At 46.7% G+C, this 13,000-nt stretch overlaps 1 protein-coding gene across 6 annotated transcripts in view; it reads left to right on the top strand.

The window, feature by feature from the left end:
• Positions 1-13,000, top strand: part of MSI2 (musashi RNA binding protein 2) — a 255,549-nt gene that overhangs the window by 153,305 nt on the left and 89,244 nt on the right. For all 6 annotated transcript variants that reach the window (XM_067309908.1, XM_067309907.1, XM_067309906.1 and 3 more), the window contains exon 7: positions 3,868-3,916. In XM_067309908.1, coding sequence (XP_067166009.1) covers positions 3,868-3,916 — 49 coding nt within the window. The remainder of the gene's footprint in view (positions 1-3,867; positions 3,917-13,000) is intronic.

The following is a 13,000-nucleotide window of genomic DNA, read 5'->3' as shown; positions in this document are numbered from 1 at the left end:
TAATACGGGGTTGTGTCTTTTTCTGTAGTTGAAAAGTGCATTTGAGGTCTGTTGGTTCCCCTCATGCTGTACGATAGGTGACTGGTCCCGGCTGCAGTGGAGAAGCAGCATCACAGCCAAAGCCAGGAGGTGGGATTGCATCTTCCGGTCCTATTTCTTCCCCCTGGAGAAAACTTTCTCCTTTTTTGTAAGCATGGTATTAGTTGCATATTTTGAGGTGAGACCTGGAAAACTTGCTGTCCAACCTTCCTTAATATATTGGGCAAGCAAAGGAGCCTCGTCGTGAAGGAAGGGGTTAACTTGTGGACGGTCACAGCTACTAAATCTACTTGAGTTTCATCTTTTTTTTTTGAGGGATCAATTTGCTTACTATAGGGTTTACTGCCGGTTACCTTGACTGTGTCCCTTATTTCTCCTTGCTGAAAACTTGAACAAGCCGCTTGTGTTTGATTCACAGAGAACCGTGAGAAACGAGCTGTGTGTGTGAGGCAGTGTGGTTTTTTTCATTCTATTCAGCCCTTTGTATATTCAAATTCTTCTAGTTTCAGTTCTTGCTGTTCTGCCAGATTTCCATACCATTGATGGGTTTTCTGAATTAATAAGTTTCTTTCTCCCCCTCCCTCCCATACCCTTGCCACCTTTTTGCAACTAGTGAAAAGTTTTTCTAAGCACACTGCCCTCTCCATATTGATTTTCTCCTCTTGCTTGTCTAACCAGCTCTCAGATGTTTTATTTTGCAAGGCGTTAATAGAATTTTTCTTTAGCCGTAGCACTTTATCTATTCAGGAGGTTTCAAGAAGTCTCATTGTGTCACTGGACTATGGAGGAAAGAGACTATTCTTCTGTTACAATGGCTGCCCTAAAAAATAACGCAGGGTGGGGTAAACTCAGAAAGGGCAGAGACGGAGATAAAATGTTCTGACCTTAGGAAACAGAAAAGATAACCAATTAGACATTGTTGAAAGGGCACCAGCTGGCTTAAAGAACACCCCACTGATTATTTTTTTTCTTTAAAGGAATGTTTGGTCCAAATCTGAAACTCAGCTGCAGAGACCTGCTTCCTCCCCTGCTTTCAGGTTTTCAGATTTGAACTTGTGGGACTGGCCCTCTCCTATAGAGCTACATGCCTGCTCCGGGTCCCAAAAGCAGCTATCCCTCCTGGGAGGGGTAAAGCGCCCATCTCCAGGGGGTATCTGCAGTGTACTGGGCTGCAGCCAGCGCGATGGAAATCTCCTGGATTAGCCCATGCAGACTTGGTTTGTAACTGCTAATAAGAATTTATTTGCATAAAAAAGATCTCTGCCAAGATCATCATTCCAGTGGAGTGGGGCCTTAGTACACAAGGTACAAAGCTCTTTTTGCCCAGAGGACTTGCATCTGATGGGTGAGAAGACTCGTCACGTTATAGAGGTGGGAGAGGTGAACAAAGCAGCAGGTCCCCATATAACTCGGCACTGTACCGGACCCCCAGAGTCCCCATCCGGGGCCAGGACCTGTCCCTTTTCTGCCTGGAGGAGCAGAATGAGGCTGCACAAGAGGTTAAAGCCTGTGTTGTTGCTGCTGCAAGCCATAGCTGAGCCTGAGGCAGGGTTTTAAACACGAAAGCTAAGGTTTCAGCCTGCCAGAAGGTTTCTGGATGAGACACAGCCATGCTAAAGCAAAATGAGGTTAGAGTCTTGTCATGCGTCATCTTATTTATCCTCTCCCCCTAGAAGTAATAAAACCAGACTTTTCAAAGTCCCCAGTAATTCATATCCTTTCATGAGGAGGTGTCATTTTGAAATGATGGACTTTTTCAGTGTGGATGTAGCTGGGCAAGCCTGCGCTCAGCCGCAGCCTTTGAGTCAAGACAGAGACCTTCCCCGCCACGTCTGTGTTTGCACCATGATGCGTCCGAGACCTTCCTGGCCTCCTCTGGCTCTAGTGTGGGATTTGAGGCAAGGAGTTTATGCTGGAAGAATTGCACTGGAAAACCTCTGGAGCAGACTGATGAGCGTGGGGTGCAAGGGTGGTCAGCACGCTTGCGCGGACTGAGTTTGAGCGGGAGTCACGATGCTCTAGGAGAAGGCAGTAGCTGCATCGTGGGATTTTTGGTTCCAGTGAGGCCAAGACCCGTGAGAATGAAAAACAGAAATTGCTGTGCAAATGTAACCCCAGAGCAGAACAAAGTGGTGGTGGGAGGGTGAAGGGGAACTTTGTCCTTATCTGCCTTCTGATATTACTTAGGCCTGTGAGTTTTCTTCCTTGAAGTGAAGAAAGACAGCAGGACAAATGACTCTGTGCTTAATTTAGTTTGTATTTTTCATTGCGTCAGCATCTTTAGGTCTCATTTGAGATGGGTATTAAGGATTAAACAGAATTAGGGAGGCGTATTATTCTCCTCGATCTCAGGCCATTGCTAACACGTTTTGCAAACCACTTTGACTAAAGAAAGTTAGGAACAAGTTAACCAGATGGTTTCTTAAATGAGTCTAGGTATAGTGTAAGGTTTTGCTGCACTGTATTTTTTTACTATGTCCTGGAACATATTTCAGTACAGTAGTTAAGAGAGGTTCAAGTTTTGTTTTTTACCACCTGCCCAGTATATGTCTCTGCCCAGCCAAGACTGAGTTTGTAATTTAGCATAGAAGCGTGCTAGATATGTGCCCCCTTCATAAGAGGACTATGGTCAAACTATACTCCCTGAACTATGAATTTTAACCGGTTTGGGGCTTTCAAATACTGCTGTAATTCCAGGATCACATTAAGCCAGCAGAAGCTGGCACTGCTACCAAAAGTGTTCCCACCTTTCCATGTGGCACTTGTTCCAGAATCCAGAAAATAAGAAAATGAGAACCTTGTAGAAATTACTGAAAAAATTTCTAAACAAACAAACTCCCCCAAAACGCTCCCAAACAACCAGTGGAATCCTTTACAGAATAAAAGCTTTTCTTTAAAGTTCTTCCCGCTTCCCCCAGTGTCCGCTGCAATTCAGTGGTGATACAGGTTTCCAGCAAGCACTAGTTTAAAACAAGCAATAGAAAGTCAATAACTTTTTCAGAAAGATTGTACAGGACGTTGCCTGTGGCATGCGGGAGCAACCTGCCTCAGCTCCTGCAGGCTCTGAGCAACAGTTTAAAATGTGATAGTGCTGGCAAATAAACCCCAGCACAACATCCTTCTAAAATAAGTATAAAATTTTAGGTGTGGTTGCACAGATTAAATGGAGGTGGAATAAATCATGCAAATAGTAATGAAAGTTGAAAGCAATTTGGTTGCACTTCAATACGTTTCATCAGTCATCTCTCTCTTCTGAAGTGGAAATACCAAGCCTGATGCGAATTAAACTTTCTCCCTCCTCCCTCTCCCCTCTTCCTCTAGCTTTTCAAAAGGCCTTTTGAAAACCTCTGAATACCTTTCTTGGCTGACCAGATTTTACCCTGCTTGTACTTCTTGAAACCTCCTAATTCTCAGCCAAGACAGTGACTCTCGTTTGGAGAAGGCATGGGCTTGATTTGCATCCGCGATTCCTCGCTTGGCCCTTCCTTATCTCTCCACAAAAGGGAAGAAGGCTGAGAGGGGGCTGGCTAGGGACACATGAGAGCTGGAAAAGCTGCTTAGATGTTTGGCTTTTTAGGACAGCAAAACTTCTTACGCTCACCTTTCTGCTTTACGATCAAATGCCAGCTAGAATGTGTGTTGAAAGCAGCAGATTTCCAAAAGCAGGAACTGACTCCGAGCAAAAGAGAGGAGATTTGATGAATCGTTTGTAGCTGAGCTGAGGCTACTCCTGCCTCTGTCTCCCCTTCCCGGTCGTGTGTGTTTGTGTCTCTGTGAACTGTGCAGCTGGTGTGTTAAAGCCCGCGTTTCCCCTCTTCTGTCTTGCAGGTAGAGGACGCCATGCTTATGTTTGACAAGACTACCAACAGGCATAGAGGTAAGAGAGAACTGGAGCTCAGACGTCACATTTTATAAAAGCTTCTGCACGGTGAGCACAGCCTAAAACCAGTGTCAACACGGTGACCCGTGTGGCTAAGTTCAGCGATGCTAAATTAGGAGAGCATCTGGATTTGAGACAGCTCCCTGCGTCCTGCAGGTGCTGCAGAGGAAGGGCTGTTTGGGACCAAGTGCCATGCGTCATGTGGAGTATCTTACTGGAGATGACTCCATGGTCAGTCTGATGACTTAACTTTGGGAGGATCCCTGTTAGGCTCTGTGGTGTCCCTGGAGATAGTAAAGCACAGGGAGCTGGTGAGGCTGCAGGGAAGGGACCCGAGTTAGAATCGGAAGAAAACATCAGGGGTCTCTGTGTTTCTACAGCTGGTCCCACTGGACGTGCATCCAAATGGGCCAGCCTCAGCCCTGCGGGATGAGCGCTCAGCTCACTGGGCACCTGCACACATGGCTTCTTCCTGACGCTGCATGTTAGATACCAGAACTGCTCTGAGATACCCACTAGCCCTTGCAGACCAGCAAGACTCTTCTTTTGGCCTCCTTTCCTTTGACATAGCCCAGGCTCAATGGCTCAGTTGCCACTTGGTTTCTGTAGGCTCGCAAATTTGTAAATATGTATGGGGCACGTTCACGTCCACGTGTGTATGCAAGCTTTGTGCTCACAGCTGGAGCCCCCGGTTATGCACAGCTCATGGTGGCAGATGAAGATGATCCTTTGTAGTGCTGTAGCTCCAGAGAGCCCCATCGCAGATGAGGGTCCTATCACAGCAGGAGCTGTGCAAATACCAGGCATTGCTGTGGCTGGCTGAGATACGGCAATACTGACAGCACTTTGTGAGGTGCCAGACTTGGAGCTTTGTTTTTCAGGGTTTTTGAAAGATTCTTATGCTTTTGAGGCAGTGGCTAACTTTTTAATTGAGATGTTTCCTTGCCAAATGGCTTTCCTGGAGAGCCAAAGGGGCCTGACCCCTCCAGTCAACATGTGGCTGCTGGTTCAGCTGGAATAATATTTCCCTAAGGTTGAAGCAAATAAGACCAAGCATGAATTACCTGAGTAGATGGGGAGGGAAGTTTGTGAGATGGGAACCTCAGCCATGCTGTGGTCTCCATCCTATTCCTCTCTGTGCCGAAAGCACTGTGATACTTTATTAGTAACATGCTCATTTGTAGCTCCCAGGTGAGACCAAAGCTGCGTTGAGATAAGTGGCCATAGAAAATCCCTGTCTCCAAAGGGTTCACAATCTAAGCAGGAGAGGGAGCCCAGAGGAAAGGTGTGTGCAGCTTATCCCCACTTCGGCAAAGAGAAGCTGTGCATGTGTTTGGCTTGCGGACAAACAAAGTACCGTGCCCTGCAACAAGCCATGACCGGTCCCTGCATTCTCACCGTCTCGATCTGCGGGTAAGCGCGGAGCCGCCCTTCAGCCACTGGCTGCAGGTCTCCGCTCGCAGTCGCCTGGGGCAGGGGCCGGGCGGTGAGTTCAGGGGCCTGTGGGCCAGGGAGAGGCAGCCAGTGCAGCAGGAGATGTGCAGAACAGCAAAGCTGCCCCAGCTGCCTGGGAGAAGGTGCAAGGACCAAAGGCTGAACTTCTGTTGATCCATGCACATCTTACAGGATACACGCAGAGTTTGTGCCAAGTTGGGTAGCATTGGATTAAGCTGGCCATAAGGCCGGTTAAGTTGAGACACTAGGAACTTAAGGTCTTAAAATCTTGTTACTGTAGATGGTATGGGGTGCTGTCTGGGTGCAAACAGTTGCTTAGTGCCCGTGGAGAGGTGTCTCTAGACCAAAGCTGAATTTGGAGGCTGGGAATTGTAGAGGTTGGCAGGAATTTTGGTGCTACTTGCTCCAAAGTTTAGTGTTAATCCACGTGCCATCACAAATCATGGCTAGGGTGAGCAGTTTATAAGACCTGTTTGTTTCCTTATCTCTTTGTACAGTTGCAAAAAATGGTGGGCAGTTATGCCAGGACTTTGCTATCTGACCATGAGTGTCTTGTCTAACAACCACTTATCTTGGGTTCTGTGCATTTGCTTGCAGACCTGTGTGCTGCACAGATTGGCTTGCATGTATGCTAAATGTAATCCTCTAAAGCCTCAGGACTTGGGGATTAAAAGCCAGTTTTCTCACTTTATTAATTTTCCTCTAGGCTGTGTATGTGATCCAGCAAGGTGAATGAATCTGGAGTCAGAAACTCCAGATTTCTAACCACCCATTGAATTCCCGACTTTGGGGAAAACACAGCAATTAGATCTCCAGTTTTCTCAACAGTAAAATGGGGCTAACCTGTGCTGGCGTTGTCCTTCAAGAATGCTCTCCTAGTGTTGGAGTTTCAGGCATGCTGGTGTCTTGAAGCTCACGACTTCTACTCCTCTGATGATGATATCATCTCGGAATAAGCAGGATCTCCAGAAGGGGAGTTTCCCTCCGTACGTTTCACAACAGAGACGAGATTTCATTATTGCTTGTACAGTTCTGTGAAAATGAGCTGAGGATTATTTTCAATGTTATGGTCATTCATTTCAGTGGAAATAAATGATGTGCTTCTGTCTCTCGGTGAACTCGTTCACACTGCAGCTGCAGCAGAGATGCTGAGCTCCCAGGCCGATCCCGGTCTGGCAGCACTACCATTTAGCTCAGTGGGGCTAGAAGTACCTGGAGTCTCCAGGTGGCAGAAATAACTGCAGCGTGGACAGTCTCTGTGACCCTCTTCTGTCCTCTCCGTATGAGAGTGAGCTTATGCTACCATCTCCCCACTGTAATACAGCATGTGTTAGGAGGCAGTGTAGAAAGTCAGCTGCAGCATGTGTCTTCTGTCCCTGTGTGGCAACCTGGAAATGTAGCTTGGAGGTTTCTGCCATTTGCCCTTCACGCTCCAGGCACTTAAGTGTCCACACTTTTACTCTTTGAGGGGGGCTCGCTTGATCGATGCAGTTATTATCTCGGCCACAATGTGACAGCTTCCTGGAGTAATGCGTATAGCCCATTTGTTTAGGGAGACTGCCAAAAGGCGTAGGGGGTCCTAAGTGAAGTCAGGAGGTGGCACAAGCCCTGGAGATTGGAGAGGGGAGAGCTGCCCAGCTCGGAGTACCAGCCCCTGCCGTGATACCCCATATTCTGTCCCCTGGCAGGATTGGAAGATGAACTCATGCATGTCTCTGTCTAAAGTATTCACTGGTCTGACGTTTGCCTTAACAAGCAGCTTAGTGAAGATGACTGGATGAATAGAGCAAACCTCCATAATGACATTCCCTCCCAGCCACTGATTCCTCCCTAAAGTTGAGGATCATAGGACCCAGAAAAGTTCAGCAGCAGTGGGCGAGAGACTTGCTTGGAAGGATAAGATTTTTCCGAGCCAAGGAAGAATTTGAACAGCCAGTGCCCATCAGTATTCTAATGGGAACCAAGCATTCAAAACTTAGAGTTTGGAAAGTTCAACCCCTGACAATTTCCTCTTATTGCTGGCGAATTTCCAACCCTTCTCTTTGCAACCACCCTTGAAGAGACCATAAATACCCTTCTCCAGCCAAGATCTTGGCATGTTGTTTGTTGCGTTTGAGAGCTGTGTTACACAGTCCGTGTGGGCTGGGCACAAGGGGCCAGCGTTTCCCCTCTGGCCTGGCTTCAGGAGCGCCACGGGACTGAGTCTCCAACAAGGCTCGGACTCGAGACTTGGCCCCTAGGAATGTGCTTCAGTGAATCCTCTGCATGCTTCTGGTTTTGTTCTTTGTTTTCTTCTCTTAAACTGCCTCTTACTCTGGTGAGTTTATGCAGCATGCAACAGATAGGCTGGAAACGTGTCCCGGCATTCAGAGGGACTCTGTTCCTTGTCCTTTGAGGCTTTTGCAACCTCATTCCGGAGGTTCTTGCCCCTGCCCTGAGATTGCACGGAGAGGAACCTGCTCTGTTAGCCCGGAAAGCACGGTCTGTGCCGCTTGATCCAAGAGCGCAGGAGGCTGGAGCCAAAGGTGGCTCCACGCAGATGGGGAAAGAGGAGACTGTGCAGGGACATCAAAAATAGAGCAATGGTATTTTAGCCCTTTCTTTGTTTCCTGCAAGCAAGACACTCACTCTTCTGAACAGACCTCAAGGTGATCCTTGCTTTGTCCCCCATGTGGCACTGTGCTGCCGTAAGCACTTTCCAAGACATGAGGGCACTGGGAAACATTTATGTTTGTGCTCCATGCTAGCGCTGAGCTGTGCTTTCGCAGCTCTGCTTCGGCTCTTTTTATGCATTTGTAGGGGAAGGTGGACGAGTGTGCTGGGCAGCCTGCGCTACCCTCTGTGAACCCGAGAGATAAGCCCGTAGAGGACGGATTCTTCTCGCAAAACATCCTTCCGAAGAAAAGTTCCGTAACACCTGAAGTTGAGGGCCGCAGATGTAGTGAGCACCTTAGCTTCTGTGAAACCCTTTGTTTCTTCCACAAAGGGTCTTTTTCCCCCAATTTATGTTGAAGATGAGAGGCAACTAGTGTTCCTTGTTTTCCAGCAATTCTGTGAATTATTCTATTGGCTAATTTTTTTATAGTCTAATTTTGCTCCATGTGCTCCATAGTGTTTCTCTTCATGTTGGCATCCTTGTGTAAGCAGCTGGAAGAGATCTAAGGGCTGAGGAGCTACAGCAAAGAGTCGTAAAGGCCAAAAGTACAGACTCCAAGTGCTGTTAGATAGGAATGATGTTACTTGTGCCTCCATTGCTCCACTTGAATTAGGCTCTGGACCCGGGTCTGTCAGGTGTTGAGTATTGGATATATCCCTCTTGCTTGTGCCATCCAGGTTCAGATGAAGGGGGCTCCAGCAATCTTCAGGAGGTGCTTGGCACCTTGGAAGATCAGTTGTGTTTATGAGGCTGTTTCCCAGAAAACAGGCTTACCCTTTTGCTAATTGAGTGATGATGACTGTTGCTTATTCATCCAGGATGAACCAAAATGCCTCTGCAGGGGTGAAGCATTGGGCTGGTGCAGGGTGCTGCTTCGGGAGCAGCACCAAAGAGGTGAGAAATTCAAAGCTCTGGATCTTTAGACCTGCCAGGTAATGGTGGAAGGAAAAACAAATGTAGCATAAAATGAAAGGCAGAGAATCATCTTCATGTTTGATTTGTTTATCAAGTCTTTTCAGACATTTTTTCCCTTTTTTGTACAGGTAACTATGACTAATCAGACTAATAAACTGTGTAGTAGGTTGTTGTGACCAAGAGAGTTCTGCTGCATTGATGGTTGATAAAATTACCCCAGATTTTACAAATTGTGACATTTTGATTGGGTTTGGAAACATGTTTAAAATGCAGCAGTGTGCAGCAACAGCGTTAATGGCAATTCTTAAAACCACTTGCGGGTTACAATCTGTATCTTCGAATTAGCCAAGGGAAAGAGAAATGGCAGATAAAATATCCGTTGTGGTTACTGTAGTTAGTAGATGCCTAGAATAATCAACATAGGCAAGGGAAAGGAAAAATATTAAAATTCACTCCCTACTGCTAGGAGGGGAGATAAATTTCATTGCAGCAAATTGAAAATATTTGTTGACATAATTCTGGCACGTGTGTGTAACTCGTGTATATTCTGATGCGGTGTAGCTTGTCTAGATGTGCGGCCCTGGAACAGCATTGATTTGTGAATTGAAATACACAGTTTTAACCAGCCATAGTAAGAGGCATTTTCAAAACTGCTCAGTGTTGAACAGTGTTATTAATACCCTGGGAAGGCTTTAAAACCCCACCCAAAATAAAGCTTAATGCCTTGTCAATTGGGCGCATATTTGTTTGCAACATTAAAAAGGTCATTAAGCTAACCGCTTTGTTGCCTGTGCTGGTGCCTTTTTTTTTTTTCCTTTCTTTTTAAATGACCAGCCATTCCTAGATGCTTTCTATTGAAAACAAGATTCGGAGCTATTCCACTTCATCCCTATCTGTCTAGCCATATTAATGGGAGGCCACAAAATCTTAATTGAAGATGTGATTAATTTTTGGAGTATTGTAGGTAAAACAATCCCTAGCTTTACTGGGATGCGGTATCATCTCGCAACGGTTCCTCTTTTAGCTTGGTCATTTAACTGTGGTAGTGGGCACCCAATGAACTAATACTGAGAAGGCAAAAACCTCTGGGCCAGTTTAGTTAGGGAGTCATTTCTTATTGGAAAGAAAGTTTTGGTAGTCTTCCATTTCTGTACACTCTTCTGTACTTCTGTACAGGGAAAAAACCACAGAAGTCCTCTAAACGTTCTGGAAGATCACTTGCCTCACTTCCTTTCCTGCCTAAAATTTCATAGAGCTGAAAATTGCCAGCTCAATCTTGAAAGGATTTAGTAGATGGGAGAAAATAAGAGAGTGGTGTTATTTTGTTACCCTTGCAAACTCCAGATAAAATCTTGAGTTCAGCATTAGTTATTGATCTTTGGGGTTGGAGGGAGCCTTGCAAGATGACGATGTCCTTCTAACTTCGTTATGTCGGGGAGCTCCAGGAGGCACGCCGCTCTGCAGCCTGGCGAGGCGGGCGGACACACGCCGCGGGGTGGGGTGGCTCCCTTGCCCTTGGCGCGTCCCCGTGCTGGCGAGCCCCCAGGCCCAGTGGCAGGAGCCTCGCTTGCTGTAGCCGTCGGAGCCGCCGAGGAGGAGGGAGGAAGGAGGCATCTGAACCAGAGAGTGCAGGAGCGGGCCCCGCTCTTCCCAAGCTGTTTAAATTGAGTGGAACGGAAAGTGCAGTGCAGCGGGGTGCAGTGTCTCCTGATAAATTTGTTGGGCAACTCCCCTTTCTTTCCGCAACTGTTAAGCGTGGAGGTAGAGATGAGTCAAGAGAAGGTGATGTATTGGTTAGTTGATGTAACGGGGTGCTCTTGATCACTGCCTTAAATAGTCTCCACCACCATCTACCTGTTCTGGGCTGTGCTTGTCCTGTACCCGTCTACTGCATATACTGCGTCCCGCATGTCGAACATGCAGAGAAAAATAAAGATTTTGAGTGATTGATTCTCCCTAGTTGTGATGCTGGTGTTAAATGTAATGCTATATGTTTTTCAAAGCCATGCAGCCCCCAGAGTTGTTTTCATATCAGTTAGCTCTCTTGACATGGCTAGGAATGGCGAGGGGAGAGGGGAGGGAGGTGACAGAACATGACTTGGGCCTCCTTAATCTGAAAACTAAACCAAATTAAAGAAAGCCAGGCTGCCTGCATGATGCAAACATGATGCATCTTATGTGTTAGGGGCTAAAACATCTCCAAAAGGCAGGCATTTATTGTGGCAGGCGCGTAACTATGACTTAGGTATGACTTGCCTATCTACTGCTTGCTAACATCAGCGAGACCTCAACAGACGCACATGGGAGTGTAACACTGGCGACTCGCTTCCCACCTTCTCCTCTCTACGGAAGAACATGAGGGTTGTGCTTGACGTTTGCCCTCTCCCCATCTAGCAGATTTCAGTACATAAAAGTAATTGCGCGGGTAGAAGCCGTTGGCATTAATCGTTCTATTTATTGGAAGAGATGGGAGCGATGTCGTTAGTAAGATATCATCTATGCCTCAGCTAAGGATGATGCTTTTCTTGGGAGAAAAATAGCCTTTTGTTTTCTGTCCCACTGCCAGAAACTCCGTTTTGTAGTTGACCTCTGAAGTTTTAATTGACATTTTTATAGATGAGCTATAAATATAATTAAGAATCGCTGCAATTATTTGTTTATCGCTGTCTGTCTCAAGTAAAGCAAGGTCATGTGCATTTAAAAATACATCCCCAGGCAGTTTTGAAAAAAGAGTATTTAGAATATATAGAAATAATTGCCTAATTTGGTCATTTTCAGTGTAGCTTTTCTTGGCAGCAATCTACCGATAGTACTGTGCACGTTGAGGAGAGCTTGGGAAGGACCCTGCAGTCTGCCCTCATAGCTTTGCTTTTAGAGCAGATGGGGTAAAAGCAGAGCTCCTGGCTGGCCAGGTTCGACCTGTAGGATTTTGGAAAAGCAGCCACAAATACGGTGGTGATATTTTTTTATTGCATAAAGTGCTTCAAGGGCTTTGGATGAAAAGTATGACATAAGATATAAATGGAGGTGCTATTATTATTATTGCTTTCATAGCTGAAACTAGCTTTTATTCCCCTGTCAATTTTATCACTTCATAAATGGGACTCCAGAGAGTGCGGTTGTTTGGAGAGACGCGCTCGCCCTGCTCAGGCTCTTCCTGACGCACGTTCCCCAGCTAGTGACAGCCATCCTAGGGCTGTATGTTTTGCAACACTGCGAGAGACTTTAACCTCTGCTGCATAGAGACGCGGCGTGTTTATCTTCTGCAGAAGATCCGAGGGAAGAGTAGCGGCAGACAGGATTTTTTTTTTTTTTTAGTGAGTTTTAAGCAAATATTTGCTTAAAAACTTCAGATGAGGGCTCTGAAGATTCATTACTTAATATTGTTTACCATTTGCAGACCTATCAGGGAAAGTAGTGATGGCTGAGCTGTAATGCTATCATTCATACCTGTTTAGATTGCTGTTATGACATGTGCCGTATTAATATTTTATATGTGTATGTTTTCCGTGTTACCTCCCCATTTATAAATATTCATGTCATAACGCACATTAATGGCTGCAGCGCTGAAGGATAATATTCGCATCTCTGCTTTAGGCCATGGGTTCAAATCCGTCCCGGGCGGAACGAAGCTAAAAGCCGGGAGCAGCTGTGGCTGGTGAGGCAGCGCACGAGCAACGGGGTCCGGGTGTCTGCCCGGCTCCCGCGGGCAGGTGTCCACGTCCCGCCGGTGTCCGTTCAGCATCGCGCTTTCCCCTTGGGCGCTGCCGCCGCCGCCGCGGGGGTTGCAGCACGCCGAGCAGGGCGTCGCACGGCCAGGCCCGTGGCCCCAGCCCGGCACACTCGCTGCTGCTCCCGAGCTCCGGGTTAATAAACACAAAACAGAAAGGAAAAGCGAGTCGCCGGTTCTTGGATCCATCTCCCTGGTCTTTTAATTTCCTGGCCAGGGCCTGTTGCTGCTGCATCAGGGCACCTTACGTGAAGTGTAAAAATAAATGCATTCAAGCCAGTATGAGTCCTGCATCCCAGTAGACCCTGTTTCAGAATAGCAAATA

The sequence above is a fragment of the Apteryx mantelli genome, chromosome 22 (genome assembly GCF_036417845.1).
Source record: "Apteryx mantelli isolate bAptMan1 chromosome 22, bAptMan1.hap1, whole genome shotgun sequence".
NCBI classification, from domain to species: Eukaryota; Metazoa; Chordata; class Aves; order Apterygiformes; family Apterygidae; genus Apteryx; species Apteryx mantelli.
This window is presented reverse-complemented; position numbering and strand designations above follow the sequence as displayed.